Source organism: Marmota flaviventris, chromosome 1, assembly GCF_047511675.1.
Source record: "Marmota flaviventris isolate mMarFla1 chromosome 1, mMarFla1.hap1, whole genome shotgun sequence".
In the NCBI taxonomy this organism is placed as follows: domain Eukaryota; kingdom Metazoa; phylum Chordata; class Mammalia; order Rodentia; family Sciuridae; genus Marmota; species Marmota flaviventris.
The window spans coordinates 146,557,034-146,583,992 of record NC_092498.1 but is presented as its reverse complement, the minus strand read 5'-3'; the positions used below and the strand labels follow the sequence as shown (position 1 = coordinate 146,583,992).

At 43.0% G+C, this 26,959-nt stretch overlaps 1 protein-coding gene across 1 annotated transcript in view; it reads left to right on the top strand.

Moving 5' to 3' along the window:
- The window catches only part of Cit (citron rho-interacting serine/threonine kinase), a 157,950-nt gene that overhangs the window by 82,949 nt on the left and 48,042 nt on the right, over nucleotides 1-26,959 (top strand). Inside the window, exons 14-23 of the mRNA XM_027923229.2 lie at nucleotides 2,992-3,162; nucleotides 3,436-3,486; nucleotides 4,101-4,154; nucleotides 6,117-6,257; nucleotides 8,060-8,185; nucleotides 11,547-11,642; nucleotides 16,919-17,035; nucleotides 18,136-18,245; nucleotides 19,240-19,414; nucleotides 23,016-23,213. Coding sequence (XP_027779030.2) covers nucleotides 2,992-3,162; nucleotides 3,436-3,486; nucleotides 4,101-4,154; nucleotides 6,117-6,257; nucleotides 8,060-8,185; nucleotides 11,547-11,642; nucleotides 16,919-17,035; nucleotides 18,136-18,245; nucleotides 19,240-19,414; nucleotides 23,016-23,213 — 1,239 coding nt within the window. The remainder of the gene's footprint in view (nucleotides 1-2,991; nucleotides 3,163-3,435; nucleotides 3,487-4,100; nucleotides 4,155-6,116; nucleotides 6,258-8,059; nucleotides 8,186-11,546; nucleotides 11,643-16,918; nucleotides 17,036-18,135; nucleotides 18,246-19,239; nucleotides 19,415-23,015; nucleotides 23,214-26,959) is intronic.

Below are 26,959 nucleotides of genomic sequence, written 5' to 3'. Positions count from 1 at the left end.
CACTAGTTCAATGTGTTTGGAAATTTTACTTTTTGGAGACATCCTGGGGAAATGAAAGCTGTGTTTGGCCACCAGAGGGAGCAGCTGGGGTCCATAAATTCCATAGAAACAGAATTATCAGGACATTTTGAAAAGGTTTATGCTGGTCATTGAGTTCAAAGAAATGTCTTTTATGATTCATATCACAGTTGGCATACATGTGGAGTTTTAGATTTAATAACTGCTAAAAGTTCCATTTGGGGGAAGAAATCTTCTTGGTTTCAGATTGTATTTCTCACTGAAAGGAGGATACACTGAAATAACTTGTGATATGTTTTGTGAGAGCAGGATATTTGCAAACCAGGAAAAAGCTTTTAATGCTTACAGCAAACTTCCAGTATTTGTCTTTCAGCATATTGATTCCTCCCAGATTTGGGATTAATTCCCTGTTCTTCCTTTAAAAAGCTAATTTTCTGTACAACGGTTTAGTTTTTAAAAAATATATATTCCTTCTACCTACCTAGCTACCCCTTATAGAGTATTTGGATTCGACTTTAAATGAAAACACCTTAAGGTCACTTGGGATAGTTTGATTCAGGCACTGTTATAGCAACTGCTGATTCCTCCTCACCCATCCCCTCCTCAGGAAAGGAAATAGAGGTGTGGTTACCCCAAAGCCTTTTGTTTTTGGGGGGTATCTGGATGAATAGGACCATGCCTGCTCCTTCCTTCTCCCAAACTCTGAAGCTCCATTCAGAAGAGTTACTTTAGATGGGCCATCATAGTTGTCCCTGGTTCCTCCTCTGACCTGCCCACAGATGTCCCATACTCAGAGTTGACAGCTGTCACCCAGCAACCCTGGGAACAGACCGATCATCTCTCAGCTTTCTCCCCAAATAGGGATTTGGTTAGCTGTTGGATTTATAGGATTTCCTTGAAGTCTCCAGCCTAATAACAGAAGATCAGCAAATGTGTTAGGTTCCTTTTGCTGCCTGTAACAGGTCAGGTGATCCAAGAGCTCCGATAGACGACAAGGATATTGCCTTCTTTTCCCTGGGTGCTGACAGCTCAGGAAGGAGAGATGACGGGGGCCCAGTGGGACAGACGTTCTATCCTTGTTCCTGACAAAACACAAAAATTACGTTCCCTCGGCGCTCACATAAATCCAAGACCAAAAAGAGAGCTTGAGGACAATAGATGCCTGAGACTCCTCAGCCCTTTACTGCCCTCATAGTTGGGGTTTATGTGTGGGCAGGACTGGTTTTCCCATTAGGCACAGTAGGCTCAGGGACAAGGGGCCACTATACTTTTAGGGTCATGTAAAATACTTATTTTTTAAATCCTTCCAAAAGAATTGAACTTTTATATCAAATACATAGATAATATTGACATTCTTATATTTAAATAAATGCAGTTATAAAACATTTATGCATATGTGTGTATATACGTGTGTGCATTTATATATACATGTAATTTTTTTTTTCTTTTGATTGGGGGAAGAAGCCAGGGCAGGCCTAGTGTCAAAAGTCACGAAAGTCACTGTCATATGTGGCCCTGGCAGAGGAGGGTCCAGAAACCCCAAGCAAAACACATACACCATTTCACTTGTGTTGTGAATTCTGATGGGTTCTGATGATCGTATGCAGGCTATGAAGCATCATTACTCAGTGTGCCCCACCCAGGGTCCACGTGCCCAGCATCCTAAACTGTACTTGAGTGACAGTGTATTTTGGGTGGGAGAGAGTGAAGTGAGACCCACACCCTTCCTTGGGCTCACATTTTCCTTTCCTCTCTACCTTTGGAGCGGGAGAGCTGCTTACATGGAAACCACTGCTCTTTGTAAAAACATCACCTCCCCTTCATGCATATCAAGAGATCACCTGTTATGGTGGGACAAAAAGTGTTCTAATATCCTGTTATTAAAAAAGCATAAATGGCAAACTTATTGGCTTAAAAAAAATCCCTTACCAGTTATTTCCTGGGAGAAGAGGTCTTGGAGGCGTTGCTGTGTTTTATGAACATCGAAGACCGTCTTTTGTTTAATCCCTTGTACCTTTCATATTATACCTCCTCCCCACCCTAGTCACCTTGGATTTGATTAGTGCTTATTCAGATATAATCCTTATACTTAGCCTTGACTTCGCTAATGAAGAGTATCTTTCTTTATACTTGATCCAGAATTTTTCAAAACCATTGCCCATTTCATCTGGTAAATCCCATCATGGGAAAAAAAAAATCTCCGTTCAAATGTTGTGTTTTGATTTTAGCAATTCATTTTTGAAAAGGTCAGGGCTGTTTGGATCACTTGAAAAATTTTTGCTCTGGGGAACGAGATAATTCTTTCCTGAGACTTTTTCCTCACGAGTTATTTTGTCCAGAGCCAGTGTTTTGTGATTCTTCCAGATTTCAGGGTGACTTGCTTTGCAGGAGCAATGTTAAGCTCATCCTTCAATTTTGGGGCCAGAAAAATTAATGGTGAGAAACTGACAATGATGAGTTTCACCTTCTCGGATGCTTTCCACTGAGACTTCCAATTACCCTCTGGTGCCGTCTGAAAGGTTAATTTTAAAACTAGTACCATGTCTAATTGTGTTAGGAGCACATGACTTCTAAAGGACAAATCTATAGGAATGATTACCCTTGGAGGAGAACTACACGTAAGCAGTTTATCTTCGTCTAAAGGAGAGCCCTCTACACGCTCCTGAGTTCTGCCTTAAGGTGCAGCTCATAATGTGTGGTGTCATTTGCTCAGAGGATCCTATTTTCGGTGTGTGAGATCCATGATACACAGGAAGGCAGTGTAGAGATCTAATCTGCTCCCTCCTCTTCCTGGTGCTCCTCCCCTTTGCCCACTCTGTCTCTTGCTGGGTCTGTCTGTCCACTCACCTCTGTCTGTTTGTGGGTTGGTCCTCTGTCCTTCTCTGTCAACGTGCCTCTCCCTCCATGGTCGGTAGCCTGTCTTTTCCTCCCGGAGTTCCAGAGTTCACCTTTGTTGCATTGCCTGCTCTTTAGGAGTACCAGGCTCAAGTGGAAGAAATGAGGCTGATGATGAATCAGTTGGAAGAGGATCTTGTCTCAGCAAGAAGGCGAAGCGATCTGTACGAATCTGAGCTGAGAGAGTCTCGGCTTGCCGCCGAAGAGTTCAAGCGGAAAGCGACAGAATGTCAGCATAAACTGATGAAGGTAGTCAGCCATCCCCCAGGAGGATGCTCTTTGGGCACAGTCATGGATGATCTTAGCAAGACACAAGGGAGCACTAGCTTAGTGAGTATAGGTTTGAGAAATAATGGGATGTTTTTGGAAAACTCCTGATCTTTTTCTTACAGGAGATAACATTATTATTGTTTATTATTATTATTTTGGTCTCAGAGACCAAGAAAGTAAAATTGGTGCTGTTGTCTATAAGACTTTTAGGTTGTTAAGATTTCCCAGTGTGTTTTACCTTTGTAATTACAGGCTAAGGATCAAGGGAAGCCTGAAGCAGGAGAATATTCCAAACTTGAGAAGGTATATTTTCTGTGATTGGCTTTGCTCTGTGGGGTAGATTTTTAAATATTGCTGTCAGTATTGAGTCATCGATTAAGAATACTTTCTCAAAGACTCGAGAAATCTCTTCTACATTTATTTTACTTTATTTTCTTTAATTTTTTGGTGCCAGGGATGCAACCCCAAGTCGAACATATGCTCAACCCCTGAGCTGTGCTCCCAGCCCCTCCAGGTTTTCTCGATGGTCTGCCTCGGGTGACCATGTTGAGCTTTAGCTCTGGTTCTCAGAAGGATAAAGGACACTCATTTTTTGTCAGTCTTCCTCACAGTAACACATAAACGCAGACACTTAATAAAACATGAATGAGAGTTCCCATTGCGTGGGAGCACTCTGCGACTTCTAGTCTTTTGGCTACATACGTGTTACTTGTCCTAGGGGAAAAGTCCTCATGGAAGTTTGCACCCGACATCCACAGACTTCTCTGATAGGCCACCGCTCCTCCTCGCCTTGAGCAGGTCTTGGAAGACAAACCCCCAAGACCCCCCCGAAAACCTCCAGGGACTGGAACTGCACTAAATGCAGATGTTAATGCTGATTTACCTTTTTTCCTTATTTCCTGGGATTTCAATTATAGATCAATGCCGAGCAGCAGCTCAAAATCCGGGAGCTCCAAGAAAAGCTGGAAAAGGTAAGCCCGGGGTGATTTCTCAGGAACTTCCCCCCATTTCCATAGACTTTTCTTTGCCTTGTCCCAGAGCACTGAAGATGAAAGAAATAGAATTAGTCACTCAGAGCCGAGGAAAATGAAGGGGGGGGGAGCTATTACCTGAAAATATCAGAGTTCTGAATATACTTTTTCCTTTTGAGACGTGTCAGCAGTGTTTATTTTTAAAAACCAAGCTGTGTGAGACTCTCAAGTAAAAGTTCTAATTATACTACAACAGCACCCGGGAGGCGGCTTCTCGCGCCTCAGGGGGCCAGGCTCCCCGGTTTGCACATTTGTGGGAGAAGCCTGGGCCGTTCTATCAGAAGCATGACTGCCCGGAGGATGGTTGGGGGATCCCTGGAGTCATCCCCTGGTTGGTGATGGTGGGGGGTAGTGTTTGTAGATAGTGTCCTGCAAAATCTTTGTTAATCCCCTGCTTCTATTTTTATTTAATAATTTTTATTGACTTATTATTACCTTAGCTTTATGAAGATATAACTTGATAAATAAAAATTGCCTCTGTTTATAATGTATACCATGGTGCTCCGATTTGTTCCCTCAGTTGTGAAGTAAGGTAATTAACACACCTGTCACTTCATATATTTATTTATTTATTTGTGGTGAGAACTTTTCAGTTTTCAAGCCTTGCCTTTGTCCAATCACTAGATGCTTAACTCAAGGGCTGGAATGAATTTGGTTCTGGGACATGCCTCTCCTGTCAGAGTGTTTGTGTAGGTGTTGGCTGGCTTGGTTTAATAGAGCCAATATTTATTTATTTATTATTATTGTGATTAAAAATATTCCACATAACATTAAATAACCATTTCTCAGTGTACGGTCTAGTAAAGTTAAGTACATTCAATGTGGTTGGGCGATATCTCTGGAAATTTTTCATCTTCTTATATCAAAACTCTATACTCGCCAGACACCAATTCCCCTTTTCATTTAACTTAAAATTAAACTCAAAAGTAAAATTTAAAAAGTGAATTTTCTGCCATATTTCAAGTGCTCAGTGACCACATGGGGCTAGAGGCTCCCTTACGGGACAGTGCGTGTCTCGGAGTTGGCGTTTTCTTGCAGTTTCTCCTTTTTTTTTTTTTTTTAATTTTTTATTTTTTTAGTTGTAGTTGGTACAATATCTTTATTTATTTATTTATTTTTATGTGATGCTGAGGATCGAACCCAGTACCTTACACATGCAAGGCAAGTGCTCTACCACTGAGCTACAGTCCCAACCCCACTACTTTTTAAAATTTTGATTTAAAGCAAAATACGTGTGAAGTTGTTAGTCCCATGAATTTGGGTCTTTCCTTTCCTATGGTGCTATAAGACCACTAGTGTATTTATGGCCAAAATAAAAATTAGTAAATACAGAATAAACTTTAAGAGGTTTAGTTTTTTTCCCTGTAAATATGGATTTTGTGAATTATCATTAATACTATGCCTAACCTTTGAAAGGGACTTATTTAAAGAAAAATATTTAAATTATAGCTTTTATCTTGTTTTCTTCTTGTAAGAGTAGTGCAAATTCCCCATAGGAAAATTAGCAAACGAGATAATTAAAATAAGAAGGAAATTAATGATCAGAGGTAAATACTTTAATTGCTAGGTAGGTCAATCCATCTAGACCTTTTTGTTTGCATTCACGACATTACATTGAATTAAAGATGCAAATGATTATCAGGTACACCATTATTTTATGTACTACAAGAAAGAAAAATGCATCAATCTTCATTGTAGGATGCATTCCAAATTCAGGGATGTTAAAAATAAAGTAGCACCTTAGCATAGATGGAATACAGAATAGAAAGAACGCTTTTACTGTTTTGGGAGATGGAGAGAGTGTACTCTCAGTGTTCCCTGAAAGTACCACTTAGGGCATGTCACCATCTTTTTCACTGAGTGGATTTGGATTTCTGTGCCCTGCACCTTCTTTCCTCACAGGCGGTAAAAGCCAGCACAGAGGCCACCGAGCTGCTGCAGAACATCCGCCAGGCCAAGGAGCGAGCCGAGAGGGAGCTGGAGAAGCTGCAGAACCGAGAAGACTCTTCTGAAGGCATAAGAAAGAAGCTGGTGGAAGCCGAGGTGAGCAGGGGCCTCCAGCCCGCGGTGGACTGCCCCCAGGCGCCCGCACGACCGGCCTCAGCTGTGCCCAGGGAAAGAAGCTGCAGAGCGTCACTTGCTTATGTTTGACCAAACTGCTTCCCTTCTGAAGATCCCTTTGAAACTTGACAGGCCCGGAAAGCTTCTCCCCAAGAGGAAAGAGATCTGTCTCCACAGCTCCAAAGTGAAAGATGCCTCCACAAGAGCTTTCCTGTCTGCCCGCTTCCCTCTGAGCTCCTGGCCAATCTGGGAGCATTCATAGTGTGTCAGCCCCCTGTCTGGCCACCTCGGAGTTTTCCTTCCCCTTCCTGTTTGCCCTGCCGTCTTCTCGACAGTGTTAATAACATATTGATCTTCCCCTGCTCCCCGCGTGCGGACGACTCTCAGATCCACATTTTGGGGCCTCTTCTCTCCCTCGAATTCTTTGTTGTTGTTGTTGTTGTTGTTTTGAAATCATTTATATAATCACACAGAAAATACGGGAGTGCCTTTTCACTGTCAAAACTTAAAACTGCACATATAAGTGTAGGGTAAAAAGTGACACTTCTTTGCTCGTCTCTGCCTCCCCAGCCCTTGGTGATTGTCCCGCAGAATGCATGTGCTGTAGTTGTTTCTCTCTCCTGCTGGGTCTTTGCATTTCCCGTCACAGTCTGGGTGGAAATCTGCTGGTATGTGGCTCTTTGTGGCTCTTTCCTGGCTCTATTTCCCGTTGCTCCCCTGAAATCCTAGCTGGATGTCTGAACAGTGCCTTAAATTTAGAATGAACTTAGTCGAGTCTCTTTCCCCACAAGCTGGTTCCCCTTTTTAGTTTTCTCTTGCCAGTCAGGGCCACCATCGTTCTTCTGGTCACACTAGGCTTGAAACCTTAGTGTCCTCTCTGAGTCCTTGGGCCCTGCCATTCAATGAGTCACTCAGTCCCATAAGAGATGCTCCCTCCCTCCCCTTCACCCCCTCTTGCCGTTCCTGTTGCCATCTGGTCCGAACCCTTTTCCTTTTAGCTAACTAATGGAGTGATTTCTTGATCTTTTTCTTCCACCTCACTTGCACAGATTCATGGCCCCTGGGGACCCCTGCCCCACCCCAACTATTTCAGGGGTCCCATGTATCCTAGGTGCACCCCTGAGCCTAGTACAGGAAGCTCTTCACATTTAACCCACAAATGCTATCCTTTCACCTTCTCAGCTGCTTGGTCCCCTGTCTATCCTGTGCTGTAGCCAGTCTGGCTTTCCTTGGGGCCTAAGTTGGCTCTCACCTCCATGTTTCTGGTAGCAGGCCTTCTTTGTGTGCAACGCCATCCGCCTTCCTGTCCCCCACCCCCATCCACTCCAAACCTCCCCACACCGTCCCTCCTCACAGCTCGCACTTGTATCACTCTGCTGTTAAAAGTCCCCCTTCCTGCTTGTCCCCCCCACCACAGTGCTTGTCCCTGTGTGCTTTGTGGGTCTTCCCCCTCTCAGCCTGTGTGGTGTGACTTGTGTACGCCTTCTCTCTTTCCAAGGGCAGGGATTGCTCTTCTTCCTCTCGTATTTCCCGTGAGGTCTAGTGTGGTACTTTGCAGATAGTAGGTGCTTGGTAAATATTTGAATGAATGAATGCACTCTTGTAATCTACACAGCTGAGCACCTGAATCATAGAGTCTTATTTTCCTCGCTGTTGCTTCAGGTGCCTGAGACTTTTCTTCCTGATTCGAGTGTATGCTTCTTGAGGGCTCTTTCCCATGGTGCAGGTGATATACCCGTAGCGGTTGCTCCATTAAAACTCTCTGATTGATTCATGATCTACAGGAACGCCGCCATTCTCTGGAGAACAAGGTAAAGAGACTAGAGACCATGGAGCGTAGAGAAAACAGACTGAAGGATGACATCCAGACAAAATCCCAACAGATCCAGCAGATGGCTGATAAAATTCTGGTGAGCAGGAATGAAAGTTGGAAAGTTCAAAGATAACAGGTCAGAGGTTGCAAAGGGAAGGGGGTAAGGAGGAGAATTAAATGCTATCACACGGGAGGTTTCACCAACTTGGTGAATTAAGAGAGGTGGTTTCAGTGTGTACCACATCCCAGAACAGTATGAATGACCTAATATCGGACGTTTCGGCACTGGTAATAGATCCGTCAGTACTATTTTTTGCTCTGTTTGCTACTGCCTGGCATTTTTTATTTTAGTCGAACATGCATCTATTATTTTTGATATATTTTTATAGGAGCATTTACATCCTTCTATTAGCAGAGCTTTGTATGGCCATTAATTTTGCATTGCCAGTTTAAAAAGCTGTTGGGGTTTTAGACCTTTAAGGCTGAAACCTGTGTTCTTGCTTTGAGAGAAGAAATTAGTCATACAGAATTATTTTTCTCAGAGTAGTATTTGTCATAGATCCATGTTCACCCACTCACTTTTTCTGCTACAGTTGGTTATTATTATTATTTTTTTCAATTTCCTTAGATATGGCAGGTCTTTTTTAAGGTTTCTTATCCTGATTCTGTCTCACGCTCTGATGGCCAAATTAACCTCATGGAGGAAGGCCCAGGTGGCTCAAGGTGCAGTTACATTGAAGTTTTGTCCCTGCCAGGGAAGAAGGCAGGCCCTCGAAGGGCTCTCTCCTTGGATCTCAGTCCCCAAACCAGAAATTTGATATCACGTTTGAAAGACTCAGTGGTGACCTGGGATCCCTTCATAACTCCCTCCTGTCCTACCCCTTGGCAAGGCTCCAAAGTAATTGGGCAGTTCCTCTCCACGAAAGGTGAGGTGGAGGGCAGGCCAAGTCATCTTTCTCTCTTCGCATCACCTCTGGGAAATGAGGCACCAGCAACTATACAAACTAAAGAATGGCCAACTTATAGGCTCATACAGTACTTAACATCAAACCCCAACACCCTGACACTTGACACTGTTTCTCGTTTGTGTATACCAGTGAATATATGGATGTTCTTGAACAAACAGGTAAAAGAGGGGTTGGTTGAGTTGTTTTCCCTTGACACCCAGTCTTCATGTGTGTGTGTGTATATATATATATATATATACACATACTATATATTTATATGTCTGCACACAAAGAAGAATGTGACTGTTAGTCTACCCTTTCTGTCCTCTTGTTCCATCATCTAAGTTTCTCTTGGCTATCGTCAAGTATGTGAAATTTTATCGTGAATGAGATTAGATTCCACCACCAGTATCTCTTGTTTGGTACAAAGTGGTTAACTCTCTTGTGGTTACAAAATGTTTCTCTGTTTAATGGTGATGTGTTCATTCATTCATTCAACAAATATTTAATGAGCTTCTACTATGTGTCAGGCACTGTTCCAGGAGCTGGAAATATTGCAGTGAACAACAACAGTCTTTGTATAACGTGACTAAAGGGTCGATCCAAACATATAGAAAAAGATCCGTTTGAAAAATGACAACAACAACAAAAAATGCCAAACCACCAAACAGCCAGATTTTTGATTTCTGTTTCTCCAAAGGTTTTTTGGTAATTAAAATGTAACAGTATAGAGTCCTGCACTCCTGGATTATGTGTTATAAACTCCTATTCATATGTAGACCAGAAATTTGGTCATAAAGTCATCAGTCTCAGTATCTGATTTTGGACCTATTTTTAGATTCTGATTTCCTTTTCTGTGCCATGTTATGAAGACTGAAATAAGGAAAGATGCTTATCAAGTGATTTCTAACTGAAAGGAAAAACAAGTGGATTTCTTTGTCCGAATGTATCTTGCCACCTGCCCAAGTACCTTTGTGGTTGTGACTTCATTTAACAGAAGGTGCCTTTTGCTCAAGAACCCTGTGCTGAGGCTGCAGAGTATCTAGGACATGGGCAAAGAGTGGTCCTTAATACTGTTACGTAATGGTGATGCTTGGAAACAGACTCCAAAATGTCATTTTGCTTTAAAATATTTGCTATTCTGATAAGAACTTTCAAAACAGATAATTGGGACTCTTATTACAGCAAAGTCTTTTGCTTTAATCAGAGAAGTCATTGCAGGCAATACTTTAGCGAGTACACATAAAGCCCTTAACAATGTTTTTATTAATTAGAATCCTGTTTACGTTCAACTTTACAAGATCACATCTGTTATATTGCAGTAGATTTTGTGCACCTGGTCTTAAGATTGAGCATTTCAATGGCCCCCAAACAAAGCCCATGCTTGCAGATTTTAAAATTTCAAAAGCTTAATCACTAACATTTTATGTGCATGTGAATCGCAAAGTACTTTTTTCCTCCCATTTTATGGACATATCCTGTATAATTTCCTCATTCTTCAAAATTCCCATAATTGCTTCCACTTCAAAGAAAAATTTCATAATAGTGCGAAGAGATGAAAACTTGGAGTAATGACTTTTGATATCAGTAATTAACTAATGGGTCCAGATTCATAAGAATTAACTTAGATGCAGCTCTCTGTGCATTTAGAGAATGGTTCAATGAATTGAATACTACCTTTAAAAGATCAGTTTATAATACATTGGCAAATGAGTTGCTATAATTTTCAAATGAATTACAATTTTATTTAAAAGCAGAAAGCTTAACAATAAAAGGACTCGGCAAACCTCAAATTTAAGTTATTTATATTACTCCATATTCTCTTCCCATCTTTAATACGAATGCATGTATTTTTTGTCATTATTACCAGTGTGTTTTGTGTTTGTCTTTGTTCCCATGAGCATTGTTTCGTGTCTACGTTATGTCACATACACATCTCCTGATCTTCACATTCTCCACATAGCAGCTGGCTAAAGTAATCATTCAGATCTCAAAGTGTTTGAATTGTAACACTAGTTTTCCTTTTTAGCTAGGGTTCTTGAGCAATAATTTTGTTAATGAACGAAACACAAAATGTTGTTGATCACATAATAAATCAAAATTACTTTTCTCATTTAAGGCTGCCATAAGAGCGAAAATGGCCTGAGGCTCAAGACAGTGATCAAGGGCTCTGTGCTGACCAAACTTCCAAGTGTTGCCTTGTAATCCTCATTTCTCCGTGCAAAGTTGAACAGCTGCCTTTGTGTGACCTGTCGTGCTGACATATTTCTGATCCCAGGCCTCACAGCCTCACAGCTGTGTATACATATGCGGTGCGAATACTTGGACTTGGAAAACCAGGGCCAAGGCACTGTGGTGGTTTCCTTCCTGAGAGCCTTAGGCTAGTAATGGAGAAGCAGCTACCTGTTACCTGTGGCACCTGTGCTAAAGTCTTGTTTCCTCTGGGTGTCTAAGGTACATTGGCTGTGTCCTTCCTTTGGCACACCTGACCATCTCTTCTTTTGTGTCCAGGAGCTGGAGGAGAAACACCGGGAGGCCCAGGTCTCAGCCCAGCACCTAGAAGTACACCTGAAGCAGAAAGAACAGCACTACGAGGAAAAAATTAAAGTAAAGATACTTTCTGGTCTTCTCTGGCCTTCCTTCTATAGGACCATATGGCTTTCTTCTCTTCCTGGGTACTTAGGGCCACTTCTTGATAAACCAAAGGACTATTTGGGGTAAATGCTATACTCACTCCATGATGGGAAGTTTGGGGTCTGAAGTTCAAAAAAATTTTTTTGGCCATTATATATTTCAATTCCATTAAAAACATTTTTTAAAGACTGCTACCACTCAGTTTATGATAATTTAGATTTTTTTTTTTTTTTTTTGGTACCAGGAATTGAACTCAGAGGCACTCCACCACTGAGCCATAACCCCAACCCTTTTTATATTTCATTTAGAGACAGGGTCTCACTGACTTGCTTAGAGCCTCACTTTTGCTGATGCTGGCTTTGAACTTGTGATCCTCCTGCCTCAGCCACCCAATTATAGGCGTGCACCACCGGGCCTTGCTAGTTTATGATAATTTAGATTTAGCCATGCATGCACCACATTCCTTACTTTTAATTTTCTTCCTGCATCTCAAACCTCAGCTTCTTTCCCTTCTGTTTAAAGTATATCCTTGAGAACTTGCTTTAGTACAGAACTGCTGGTGCACAAGCTGTCTTCTGTGTTTGTCTGAACATGTGCTTATTTTTCATCCTTATTCTAAAGAGGTTTTGATGGGATCAAAGTGTACATTGGCTGTTGTCTTCTTGTAACAAACACTCTTGTAAAACACATTCCATTAACTTGGGCTCTTAATATTGTCATTATGAAGTCATCTGTCAATCTACATTGTTCTCTTTGAAAGTAATCTATTGTTTTTCTTTAAAATTTCGCTGCATTTTTAATTCTGAAGTTTTAGTGTGAGGTGTCTAGATGTGGATTTCTTTTGATTTGTCCTGCTTGAGATTTACTGGAGTATTGAATAGGTTAATGTCTTTTTTGATCAATTCCAAGAACTTGATGGTTATTATCTCTTCTGTCTTTCCTTTTGGGAATTTGATTAGGTGTGTGTTATATCACCTCAAATCTGTCCTTTCTCTTATTTTCCATTTGTTTGTCTCTTTGTGCTACATTTGGGTAAGTTCTTCTGACTTGTTTTCCAGTTTACTAATTCTTTCTTAGCAGTGTCTAATCTGTTACTGAGGTTTTTTTTTTTTTTTTTTTCTTTTTCAGTTTTCGGTGGACACACCATCTTTATTTTATTTTTATGTGGTGCTGAGGATAGAACCCAGTGCCCCACACATGCCAGGCGAGCGCGTTACCACTTGAGCCACATCCCCAGCCCTGTTACTGAGTTTTTAATTTTAGTAATAGTTTTTTGTTTTGTTTCACTTTGGTACTGGGATTTGAATCCACGAGCACTTTATCACAGAGTACACCCTAGCCGTTTTTATTTTTATTGTGAGACAGGGTCTCTCTAAATTACCCAGGCTGGTCTCAAACTTGTGATCCTCCTTTCTCAGCCTCCTGAGTCACTGGGATTACAGGCATGTGCTATCATGTCCAGATAGTACATTTTTAGAATTTCTGTTTGGTTCATTCCCAAGTTTGCTAGATTGTTTAAAACAATACTTTTAAATTCCATGTTTTCATTTTCAAGTCGTTTATTTTTTAAAGTCTTTTATTTCTTGATATGCATGAAGTGTCGTTGTTTGATGATCTGTACTTCAAAGGTCTGCTTTTACTCTGCTGTTTTCATCCCTGCCCTTCCCTCACAGTGCCTGTTTCCTTGTGTGCCTGGTATGCTGTTCATTTTCCTTGGAAAATTATTAGTGGGAATTTTTTAAGGTTTGGATGAAAATGTGCACCCACCATAAGGGGTAACTCTTGGCTTTTGATTTCTGTCTCTTCTTGATGTTTGAGGCTGTCAGAACTGAAGCTCAAGTTCATTTGGTTGAGCAAATGCCTCAGGTTAAAAACAGCTTTATATCTTTCTTACCTCTCCCAGTTTCTGTTTTCCTTTAGATTTTTTTTTTTTTTGTCTATGACATCTTGATTCTCTTGCCAGCTTATAGATACTTCTGGGAAAACATTTCTGTATTTTATCTATAATTCTAGATCATGTTCTGGAGGAGGGCTGGCCCCGTTCGTTTGGCCCACTGTATTTTCAGAAACATGTCAGCCTATCAGTTGCATTTTAAAATCACAGCGGGTTTCCATTACAGTTTTCCCCAGGCCTTTAATCCACTGTCGGGTTCTTGAGACTCAGATGTTGGTCCTTATATCTCAGCATTATCTCTTCCCCTTCCCAGTCCGGATGTTGAAGGAGACTGTTAACTTTTATGACAGTCTTGTCATGGACTTCCAGAGCTGGTATCCTCCGTTGAGTGGCCCTTTCTTGGGGATGAGACTAACATGTACGTGCTCACACAGCGTTGCCACCAGCACCACCTGGGCGTCTTTCTTCTTTTACTCCTGACTTGACTTCAGTTTTTTTTATTTTATTTTATTTTTTTTATTGGTTGTTCAAAACATTATAAAGCTCTTGACATATCATATTTCATACATTAGATTCAAGTTGGTTATGAACTCCCAATTTTACCCCAAATACAGATTGCAGAATCACATTGGTTACACATCCACATTTTTACATAATGCCCTATTAGTAACTGTTGTATTCTGCTACCTTTCCTATCCTCTACCATCCCCCCTCCCTCCCCTCCCATCTTCTCTCTCTACCCCATCCACTGTAATTCATATCTCTCCTTGTTTATTTTCCCATTCCCCTCACAACCTCTTATATGTAATTATTTTTATTAAAAGAAGTGTAGGAGTTAGGCTTGATGGTTGAGTCAGGGGGATTACAAGTTCAAAGTTAGCCTGGGCAACTTAACAAGATGGTGTCTCAAAATAAAAAATAAAAAGGGTTGGGAGTGTAGCTCAGTGCCAGAGCATTTACCTACCAGACCTGAGCCCTGGATTCAATCCTCAGCACTGCAGAAAGAAGAAAACAACAACAAACAAACAAATAAAAAATGTGTATATATGTCCATGTATTTGTATATATATATATGCATATACATGTATATGTATGAAATAACCCAGAAGTGACCTCAAAGTGTTCTCGCCAGGCACAGTGGCGCACGCCTCTAATCCCAGCGGCTCAGGGGCAGCTCAGGAGGCTGAGGCAGGAGGATCACAAGTTCAAAGCCAGCCTTAGCAAAAGCAAGGGTGCTAAGCAACTCAGTGAGACCCTGTCTCTAAGGAAAATACAAAAAAAAAAAAAGGGCTGGGGATGTGGCTCCGTGGTGGAGTGCCCCTGAGTTTAATCCCCAGTACCAAAAAAAAAGAAGAAGTTTTCTCCTGTGAACTGCCCTACTTTAATGAATTTTAAATTTTATGTGCTATTCCTTTTAGTTTGGAACTCTTACTGGCTTCCAGGCTTTTATCTTTGTAATAAACTAGTTTTCAGAAAATAATGAGACTGTATACAGTAGTCCAAGGCACCTTAGTATGATGACCATGACCCTTTGTAAAGCCCTTTCTGTGATTTGAGTGATTAAACTGTCATTCCTGCCAAAAGCCATGCTTGTCTTGGGTTGATTTAGGTGTCTTCACTGGTCCCTCATTTCAAACAAAGTCCTTGCTCATCTCCCAAACCACTACATCTTCTTGTTTGTCCTTCTGCCAGTTGAGTCCTGTTAAGGTGAGAGATGCTTCCCATTCACAATAGAGGCTTGTCTCTTTGGTCCACAAGACCTCTCATTGGTATCCATCACTTAGAACAGATTTTTTTCCTGCACATGTCTTTCGTTGCCTTAGCTCCTCATGAAAAAGGAGCTTATTATATGATCTCTGCTACCTTCTAGAGAGAAAGAGCTTTGTTTTATAGATCCCAGGGAGTGTTAAGGAAAGATCTGTTTTCTTCCGTGTGCCCTACTGGAATCTGTTCAAAACCATTCCTTTTTAACCTTTTCTGCTTTTTGTGCCTTGTTCTAGCTTATGTAAGGCCATTTTAGTAATAATTATGATCATACCCTAGATTCTGCCCTGCTCTGGCTCATAATTTTAGCATCACCCTCAGACGTCCAAGAGAGTTGGCGGCCTATCATCCTATTGAGCTGCGTCCCTCCTCCCATGACCCTGCTCTCCACCTTTTGCTCCTCTCCACCAACTCCTATTCTATTTATTATTATTTTTTTCATCTATCAGTTTTGGTTTAAAGCCCTCTTTGAAATCTGTTCTTTCCTTTATCATGTGGACACCTTCCCTGTGGACTGGCTGTTTTTAGGGACGATGTCCCCATGAGCTATGCAGGCCCCTTCACAATAGACATTGTGGGAAAGGCACATTTCCATCCCGTCCGTGACCCCAATTCTTTCAGCTTTATTCCCAGTATCCTGTTGTCCTTCTTGATGCAGTTGGTGCCATTTGCAGAAGCAGAATGGATCCTCTGTGATGAGAGACATAGAGTCGTGGTCAAAGGCTTGGGCAATTTATAAGGTCTTCTTTCTTCCTTTCTTTTTCACTTATTGTTTTGGCAACTGGCAGGGCTGGGTGTGCCCTGCAGAACATTAGGTCAAGCTGGTGCTTGGTGACAGACACCATCACTGTTATTTTTTTCCTCCTGGGAATAGTAGGTGCTTACAGTGGTGTTCTTGGTTCAGAGAATACATGGTTTCTCTTCCCCTGGGAAAAGTTTCTGTTCCCAATAACTTCTTCCCCTCTAGCTGGATCAGAAGAAGAATGGAGGAAAGTGGCATTTCCCCCGCATTCTTTTATGTTGTCTTTCCCACCCATTGCCTGTCCACCTGCCTCATGGGTGGGCAACATCCTCTTGTCCCCGGCCTTTTCTGAATATCAGCCTTGGTCAGACTTCCTGTTCCTCCACACACATCCCAGGAGAACCCAGAATTCATTCTGTACAATTAGGAACAAGCAATGTTTTGAAAGCTACTGGTGCATTGGCTGAGAAAAAGTCGTAATATTTGAAAGTCATAGGAACTTTATTTTCTAGATCACTGGAGAGATCTTTTCCTCCCGCTCATTCTGGAGTCTGCCTCATTCTGGATGTACTGCTCTGATCTGTTTGGCTGCTGACTTTCACATAAGTTCCTAGTTCAAATCTGTCTGTGACTTGCCATTCGATGTTGGTCCTTGAGTTCCTAATCTCATCCTGTTTGACAGACAGACCCCTCCTGATTTTGGCCTTCTCTTAGCTCTAGAGTTTGGAGGCCCTTGCTTCTCTGCGCTTCCCCCTCCCCTCCTCCTTTTTTCTCAAGTGCCCCTGTTTGGGCTCCCTCAGCTCCCCGCTTGGCTACCTGTGATGTTGGCGTCTTCTCTCGTTTCTGTAGGTGTTGGACAATCAGATAAAGAAAGACTTGGCAGATAAGGAGAGCCTGGAGAACCTGATGCAGAGACACGAGGAGGAGGCCCACGAGAAGGGCAAGATTCTCAGCGAGCAGAAGGCGGTAGGTAGAAGGGCTCAAAGAGCCCATTTTTTTCAAGGAGGGTTTTTAAAACCTGCCAAGAGTCACTCATTTGAGGTGACTCCATTTCATCTGGTGACTTATCCCTGTGCAGTCCTGTAGGTAATAGGAAGCTACCTTTGAAACTGCTTCCTGTCCTGAAGGCAACAGAGCTGTGGCTCCAGGTGGCTGTGCTTGCTCTTCTTTAAAACCCATGCTCATCTGTACCCACTAGGATGTGGTCCCTCAGAATACCCCTGACAAGATGGTCCTTGTTCTCCTGCATCTCTCTCCTTGCTAATCCTCATAGTCCGTTGTTTCAGAAACTCAAAGCTCATAGGATTCACCTGTGATGCTTGTTGATACTGTATTCATATTACCTCAGACTCTGTTGAAACTCTCCACATTAGACCCTCTAAGTGTGTGTGTGTGTGCATGTGTGTGTGTGTGGCTGGGGGTTCTGAGAAGATATAACTTTAACCAGTGCCCATCCTACCCCACCCTGGTTCTTATGATTCAATAAGTTGTGGAAACTCTGAAGTAGAAAAATATGGTGCTCTAGGGCTGGGGCTATAGCTCAAAATGGCAGAGCATGTACCTAGCATGTGTGAGGCACTGGATTAGATCCTTAGCACCACATAAAAATAAATAAAATAAAGGCATGCTGTTCGTCTGCAACTACAAAAAAGATTTTTAAAAAATATATTTTAAAAAAAGAAAAAAATATGATGCTCTAAATATGAACTTGTGGGTTGAGGTTAGAGGCCCTGCAGGCCCAGCTCACATGTGGATGACAACTGGGATGTAAAGAGGTCTGCTTCTTACAGGAACCGGGTGCCAGGTTCCTGAGCAGGTCCTTCTGTGTGCTTTTAATGCCAGCCACTTAGCTAGTGTGGAGATGTTTAATTTTGGTTGGAAAAACAACTGAGTGCCATCTGTTTGGTGACATCTGTGATCTTTAGGGTACAGACTAGTTGGTGCACTTGTTACCTGTGGCCAAACTGCTGGCATTTCAGAGAGACTTTACCCTGGCTCACCTGGCCCATGTGAATCCCATTCTGGTGTAACTCTGAGTGTGAGGGTCAGAGGTCCTTGTGTTTCAGATGATCAACGCTATGGATTCCAAGATCAGATCCCTGGAACAGAGGATTGTGGAACTGTCTGAAGCCAATAAACTGGCAGCAAATAGCAGTCTCTTCACCCAAAGGAACATGTAAGTGTTCAGGTTCTAACTGTGTACGTTTTTATGTTTTGGTCTTCTCCTCTGGCGCATAAACTCTGTTTTCCTTCTCTCTGATGGAGCTGGAGCAGAGTTAATTACTTCTGTACTTTGGCCTAGCCTGCCTACGCTTGTATAATTTTGTCCTCTTTAGTGGTCTCACTTCACCATGGCCTTTCTTTTGAGTTGGGTTTTCTTAAATGCCTCAAATTACCACCTCAAATTAGAGTGTTTTGCTTTAATAAGACTGTTTATCATTTGCTTTTGGAAAGGTGCTGTCCTCCTTTCCCAGTCTTGCCTCTTGCAATGAGAGGTGATCTCGTGTGTACCCTGTCAGGCATCAGGCATCGTTTTGCTGTGGTTAGGCTGCACCCCAGGGCAGGAGGGCTGGGGTTCAGTAGGGACTGTCTTCAGGAGCACTTGGATCATAATCTCTCTACCCAGAGAATTACAGTCTCTATGATTTTTCCTCCCCATAGATTCCCATTTTAATCTTAAGCAGTTTGGTGGGCTGGATTTGGTCTTTGAGTCACTAAGGTTTGTGATGTTTGCAAGCAGTTTGGCGGAGAGGAGGAAAGATAGCATTATTTCTTCGCATTCCAGTTTCTTTCCCAGAGCCTGTGTTAATGAGCTACTGGGGGCACTCCTATGCTCTGAGGAGGCCCCTTTGTGCTCTCCTGTAGCAGCTCTCAAAGAAAAAACTCAAAAGGCCTGCCCTGTGAATGAACTGTTAGCATATTTTGCATCTGTCTTGACCACCCCTAACCCCATAGGTGAGGGACTCTGGCAGTGGTGACTAAATGGTTTTTAGGATCCCCAGGCCTGGCTCATGCCTATGAGGCCAGATCAGGAGGGAGATAACTTCAGAACCATTACAGTCTGCTTAATGAGGACTCCCGTCTCACTCTGTTTCTGTCTGTCCTGAGGAGACGTGTTCACCTCTGATGTGGCTGTGATTTTGTTTGGATCCTCCCATCACCCCTACCAGGAAGGCCCAGGAAGAGATGATTTCAGAACTCAGGCAGCAGAAGTTTTACCTGGAGACGCAGGCTGGGAAATTGGAGGCCCAGAACCGAAAGCTGGAAGAACAGCTGGAGAAAATCAGCCACCAAGATCACAGTGACAAGAGTCGGCTGCTGGAGCTGGAGACCAGGCTGAGGGAGGTGAGAGTGAGGGGTGGTCTCCCGAGCTTTTAGGAGGGGGTGGGGGACTTAGGCTCCAAACCAGCCTGCTTCCAAGCATCAGCCAGTACATACACAGGAAGCATTGTGTATGGTGACCAGGAACAGAGTGGACCCCATGGATTTGGCTTAGAATTCACCTCTTAGTGGCTTAGACTTCCTATTAGTTTTGTGATCTCTTTTGTAGTTTTGCAAGCTACTCAATCTCTGTGCGTTAGTTTCCTCACCTGTAAAATGTCATTGTATCTCCTCCCTGGCTCACGTGGGGATTATGTAAATTGGTGCATCTGTCAAATGGGAGTGGAGTGATTCCTCCTTCAGCAGGAGGAATGAGGGCCTCACTGGGTCGTCCACGCATGCTGCGTGGCAGTGCTGAGTGTGTAGATTAATAGACACAGCCAAACTGAGCTGGCTTCATGGAAGTAGTTCTCTTCAGAGATACACAGAAGCTTGGAAGAGAAACCAGGTTTTTGAGAGGAAAGTAGTGCAACTTTGATTGTAGCTGTGTTGAAGCCATAAAGTCACATTGTGCATTCACTGTGTATTTATTAAATTCCTGCTGTGTGCCAGTGATTAGCATAGGGATACGGTGTGTTCCTGATCTTGGGGGCTTTCAGCCGGGTGGCCAGGATTAGCTGGACCTACAGAAGCAGGACTGGAGGTACAGAGAGCAGTTGTTGGAAGTAGGATGAGGGCTGGGAGTGAAGGCCAGTCTAGGGCGCAGTAGGTGCTCAGATATTTGTGTTGGAGTTCTTCAGAAAGCTGATGCTCTTCCTTAAGGAAAAGACTATTAAGCAGACAGGTCTGAGGACTAGACCTTGAGGAATACTAGTGTTGTGGTGTGTCTTAATTTGTACTTGAGTATTAAAATCAAGCCTCTTCTCCAAAGGACAGAAAAAAAAAAGTATAATCTCATGTTTGTCAGCAGTGCAGACCCTCCATTAGAATCATCTGGAGCATGGTAAAGTGTAGCATCCTTTATGTCATCTTTAGCTTTTGAAAATGAAATTGGAAAGGAGTACAGGAATTTGCATTTTTAACAAGCACCTGGGTGATTCATATGCTCCCTGGAGTTGGAGAGCTCTTGTTCTGGGATGTCCAAAGCCTTTCGTGATCTTGTTATGTTTGCTGGCAGAGTCAGCCTCAGGTGTGGGTGTAAATAACCCAGGCAGAGTTCTTCAGCCTGGGAGCTGGGACTGGCTGTCTCTTCCCTTCCCTTTCCACATACACACATGTATCTTACCAAGCCTGTCCTGCGGCTGTAGCACAGCTGGACAGTTAAAATGACCCCAGGGAAGCTTGCTGCTTTTCTTCTTTTAAAATTAGTATAATTAGTAGCCCTGGGATGATAGAAGAAACTTAAAAATGTTTCATGAGAGGCTCAGGCTCTGTATTCTCCCTGGGTGTTTTAGAGTTAGCTTTAAGTAGAACAAGGCCAGTCCATCTCCTCCTGGCAACATGCTGCTGTTGAGACCGAGGGCAAAGGCCCTAGCCTCAACCCGAAGGCACTGGACTCGCTCTTCCTACCTCTCGTGGTTTTGCTGAGGGGCATCAGGGATGTTCAGGCTAACTGTTAGAGTCCCAGTGCCCTGATGCTGGCATTCTAATAGACATACACAGTCTTTGCTAGCATGGGCTTGAGCCAGAGTTCCTGAGTTGGAATGCTACCCCTGCCATCTTTAGCTATGTGACATTTGCCCAGTGGTCTGATGTCTCACCACCAAGTGCGCTTATCTGTAAGTGTAGGTGATAGCATACCTCCCTTGTTGGGTGTTACGAGGTGCGGTGAGTTTACACAGCGCCCAGCACGTCGTAGGCACCATTTGCTGCCACCACAGCGTCGTAGTTGCCATCATTACTAGAGAGGCTGTAGAGCACGATTCTCCCACTTGTTTGCTATGAAGCCCCAGATCTGGATCTCCAGCAAGGTCTTTCTCATGAGTTTCTGACCCGTTGTCTCCCAGGGAACTCAGGTTCAACACCTTAGCATGGACTTTGGTACCTTTCTCCTCTCAACTGGCTATTCCCTGCTCCTCCCCTCTGACCTCACTCTCCCTAACTCCCCTCTGTCCTTTGTTCACTGCCCCAGCTTAAGTTGACTGCCAGATCCTGTTGGTCAAGGTTTTTATAAGTCCTCCTTCTCTTTGTGCCTGTGGCCTTTAGACTTGGATGCCACCTTTGCTAGGGAGGCTTCTCAGCAGGAAGGCTCCTCTGGACCCTACAGCCTGATGTGCTGAGGTCACCACCTGGGTTTCTCTTGGCGGTCTCCTTAGACCGTGAGCCCCTGAAGGCAGAGGGCATCTCTCATTTGCTTGGCCTTGGTCCCTAGAACGACCTTGCCTGTGTCTGTTAGGTCAACAGAAGTGTCGTGGTCTCGTTCACCTCTGTATGTTCGAGTGTCTTGCTTCCCCTATCTGCAATTTTCCATCCCTCTTATCTGCTTGTTTGACTCTTGTAAATTCAGATTCAGAGTTTGCACCCCCCATATGTTCCCTCCAAGTCCCCACACGTCCTGATTGTTGCAGTGACCACAATATGTGGGAGTAGATGGTTTTTAATTTCTCATCAACTTGAAGGCAGAGACCGTCTTTCATCTCCATATTCCTTTTAACACAGAAATTGCTGAATACATTTCAGCAATTGAATGGATGAACTGTTGAGTAGGGAGGTGGATGGACAGGCAGATGGAGAGAAGAAAGGTTACCTCAAAGTGAGGAAAGAACGCGGAGCACCTAATGAGAACGAGTCAGAGCATGAACAGTTGAAATAAGTACAATTCACTTGCTGTTCCATTTACATTATAATTGTAAAGTCTTTCCTGTTACTAATATGAGACTATTTGTATTTCTTTAAGTGTTTCTAGTAAAAATAATTGTCGTGGGGCTGGGGCTAGGGCTCAGCAGTGGAGCATTTGCCTAGCACATGTGAGGCACTGGGTTTGATTCTCAGCACCGCATATAAATAAACAAATAAAATAAAAAAGTCTATCAATAACTAAAAAAAAAAGAATAATTGTAATTTTCATTTGATATTCTTCTCATTTTCCCAGGCCTTTGAGTATTTGTAGGTAGCGGATGGTTAGTATATATAGTCTTGGTATCCTCAGGGCCTTGGTTCCAGGATCCCTCAGAGATACCAAAATCTGCAGCTGCTCAGTGTCTTATAAAATGGAGAAGTGTTTGTATAGAATCTACATGCATCCTCTTATATACTTTAACTCGTCCCTAGATTACTTAGAAATACCTAATACAATGCAAATGCTCTGTGCATAGCTGCTAGACTGTATTATTTAGGGAATAATGATAAGTCTGTGCATGTTGAGTAAATATGCAATTTATTTTTCTCCAAATATTTTCAATCCATGGTTGGTTGAACTCGGGCAGAAGCTAGGGATCTGGAGGGCCAGCTGTGCATCCTAGGCGTGTGCTCTCAGTTCTGCTGATTTCTGAAACACCTGGAAGTCAGGCCCATTTTCTTGCATTTCCCTGCCCCTAGTGAGTCCCTGGAAGATGGTTCCAAGAGCAGGTTTAAGCTTGTAGGTCGAGCAGCTTGAGGGTCTTCACTTTCCCTTGTCTCTCCTCAGGTCAGCCTGGAGCACGAGGAGCAGAAACTGGAGCTGAAGCGCCAGCTCACGGAGCTGCAGCTGTCCCTGCAGGAGCGCGAGTCCCAGCTGACAGCCCTGCAGGCCGCCCGGGCTGCCCTGGAGAGCCAGCTTCGGCAAGCTAAGACAGAGCTGGAGGAGACCACAGCAGAAGCGGAAGAGGAGATCCAGGCTCTCACGGTAGGTCCAGGAGGCTCAGAAGGTCTGGGCTGGGGTGAGTGTGGCACTGAGGACCTTTGCTCACTCTTAGAGACTCCAAGAGGGAACAAGCCATCCAGAGATGGTTAATGGGCAGCAAATTGGCTCAGGTAGACTTTTCCTATGTTGGAATTAGTATGTAAGCTTGACTGGTAATATCTGAGCTTTCCTTGGTACCCTGAAAAACTCCTCCTTTATTTATGTTTCTTCCATCTTTTTAAAACAATCATGTTAAAAAATTCGATTTCAGCCAGTTTGTTTACCTGGGTCTTCTACATTCGTTTTTAATAGTCATTAAAATAATAATAATAATGATGACGATGATCTTCTATCTTACAGCAGTCTTGCTACCATATTTCTGTTTTTTATTTTGGTTAAACTCATTGGTGTTATCTTTATTTTAAGCTGGAGATTCTGCTTCATGTCCTTTGTATGCCTCTGGCATGAGCTGGATGGGACAGTCTTCCGAGTCAGAGGTTCTTTCTCTAAAAGGGACCTGGCTTACCTGCTCTTTCTGAGAGACTGAGTTACTCAGCTGGTTGTGTTGTCAGGAGGTAGAGCTTGGAGGGGCTTCACTGGACTTGGAACTTGGTTCTTTCTGGGAGTCTAAAAATGAGACTTTTTAGTTATTTTCCCACAGCCAAGCATTCTCACAGGGTTAACAAAGCTTGCAAGAGTCTTAAAAGTAAAATGCCAACTCATCAGCAACTTAGAGAGATACAAGTGCCAAGTTAACCAGGGCATTCTGGGTGGCCAGTCCTCCTGTTTTCTTTCTCCTTTAGGGAATTCTACTTAGAAAACCCTATTACTCTTAGAAGGCTGCTTGGTGGGCCTGGATTCCGAGCCTAGAAAGCCAAATGAGTTTTCGTGGCTAATCTCAGCCACGCACACATGGTTCTCCCAGTAACGTTCTGTACCTGCCAAGCAGATGGGTATACTCATGCCTTCTGGTCAGGGTGCCCTCTCCTGTGGGCAGGGTACAATGCAGCTGATTGGGTTTGGTGTTTCCTAAATGGGTACCTTGTTCATTCTGATTCAACTTGGATACTGGCCTTACCACCATCAGCTAATATCTCTAGTGCTTAATGATTACCTTATTTAAAAATAACGTGTGTGTGTGTGTGTGTGTGTGTGTGTGTATCTTTAAACCAGTTTTATTCTTAGAAGTTATCTTCTACTGTTGGGTTTGGGGATCCCAGTGTTTGAACCAAATTGGGGATGTGATCTTTGAGTGCCAAAATCCTTAGGAACTAATCAGGAACACAACGGCTTATACGATCCTGGTGGAAAATACTTGTGCAGCCTAGATTGTCCAGGACTTGTACCAACTCTGGGTATTGATTGAGACTTTAAATTCTGTCATCTGTATGAGGACGCTCATTCAGTGACACCCAATATTTAGTTTGAAAAAAAAAAAAAAAGTCACGAAATGCTTTGTATATTCTGCTTTGTTTTAAAATGGATCAAAAACAGTTTGGCAAGATACAAAACGGTAAAACAGGACACAAGAAGAAAGACAAGGCAAAGAGAAAATAAGTGCCTGAAAAAGCAAAGGGGAGCGCAAAATGAAAGTTAAGTACAGGAGTGCAGCCAAGAAGGCCTGGCCCTTGCTGGGGTGAAGAGGCACCACAGACTGCATTTCTTAGCCGCTGGGGGAGACACCCAAATTTGAACCTCTGTTGCTTAACGCATTGTATATTGATATTTCTCCCCCTGTACAAATACCCAAGCTCTGAAAGAAAGAGAAAGAAACGTCAGCAATGTGATCCATATTTAATGAGCATTTGCTACCTGCCCAGTGCTCTCTCTCCAGCTTTTCTCTCCAGGAGATGGGCCTGTGAGTCCCCAAGTCCTTTTCCTTCAGAGCAGCTGAGGAGGACAGTTTATCTTGCTGCTCTGTTGGAATTGGGAGGGCAGGTGGTGACCATGTATCTTATCCTGCCCTTGTTTGAAAGGAGGATGAGGATGAGGATATAAAATAGAGCATGTGTCACTGCTGTTTATCTGGGGGAAATCAGTCCTTTAAATCCTGTCTTGCTGCTGGTTGGAATGTACTGTGTCTAATGGCTGCTAGAAGCCTAGCACAGCAGTCACGACTTAATTTAGTCAGATGAGATCACTGCCTCAAAGAGTCTTCTTTAAAAAAAAGAAAAAACTCCTGAGGTCTAAAAACTAGGGCTCTATCGATAGCTCTTGCAGATGAAGGTGCTGTGGAAACTATATCTGTTTAAAGTGCCTTGCTGGTAAACCCATCCTGTGGAAATCCAAGGCTTGTATCAATATGCTTTAGTCCAGTTCTGAGGCTGTGGGCATTTCCCCTTTCTTCTTCTTGATATGGGAGTACGGGAGTATAGATATATGGGAGCATGTGGCTTGGTGGTTTTTGTTCTGAAGAGCGTATTTTCCAATAGAAGAAGAAAATGGTCATAAATGTAATACTTTCCTATTGTGGGAGGCCCACGTTCAGACTCAACACAGGCGTCCATCAAACTAAATCAGCCTGAATCTCAAGTGATCTCCCAGGAGATTTGTGAGCTTCGCAGCATGATGTTTTATCAATAAAAGGGAATGGTCAAGTAGGCTATTATTGTTTAATTCTAAGAGGTGTCCATCTCCTGGCCTGGAAGGAGCAGTTACCTTGTTTGGCCTCCGCCCCTGAGCCAAATTAGGTGGAGCACAGTTAAATTAAAGGTCTCCGTTGAAGAAGATTGGCAGGGGCGGTATTGTTGGCCTTCCTAATGCTTCCTTCCTTCCCACTCTCACTTTACCCATCCTGTTAATTGTGCTTGCATTGAAATTGGCTATTAAAAGCTGAGATTGAGTCAAGGTAGAGACCAACAGAGTCAAATTTAAACAGAAACCTGCTTTTAAAGATAACTTTATTGCTTATTACTTATTGCTAGAAAAGTATTTTTTTGTTTGTTTTTGGTTTTTGATCTGGACTTGGTATTCAACACTCCATGTGATCCCTTTGTCTGGGGAAGAGAATTTGAGCAGTGCACAGACCTGTCATGTGATGTGTTACGTGTGGGACAACCTGGTAGATGGCATGTGCTTTGGGAACACCAGCAAGGCCTGAGGGACATGCTTTGTGCTCCTGCCTCCATGTTCTTTTACTGATTCAGTCAAGAAACTAGATGAATAATCAAGAGTCCTAAGCCAGAGACACTAATGAAAAGAATCCTTCTCCCCTCATAGCAGAATCACAGGATCCCAAAGTCATCCTCTTTGATTCCTTAAAATCATCAATCAGTGCACGCTCTCATTCTTTTACATAATTATCAAACCCTGAATTTAATTAGCAAGCCATCGGCATGATAGTCAAGATATGAAATCTGGGGCATGGAAGGTGACATTCCTGCGAGGTGCCTGCCCACCAGGGAAGGGATGGATTGCATGGAAGCCTGAGGGTTCTAGAATCCTGACTGTCGACCACAGGAGGTGGTCAGACATCTGAAGCCTGGTTTCCTTCCTCAGTTCTGCAAGTCTTTCCTCTCATCGTGGCCTCATTATAATTTCCTTTACCTTTCTTCATCTTGTAGCTTTCCGTATAAAAACTCCCAAAAGAGGGTGTCTGTGGTCCTCAGGCAAGGCCAGTCTGCTCAGCCTACCTTGAGGCCACCGACCTCCTAGGTCAGTGATTTTCAAGCCAGTCTGTGGATCCCTAGTGGGTCTCAAGGTCAGACCATTTTGGTAGCAATACTAAGATATCATTTGACTTTTTTTTT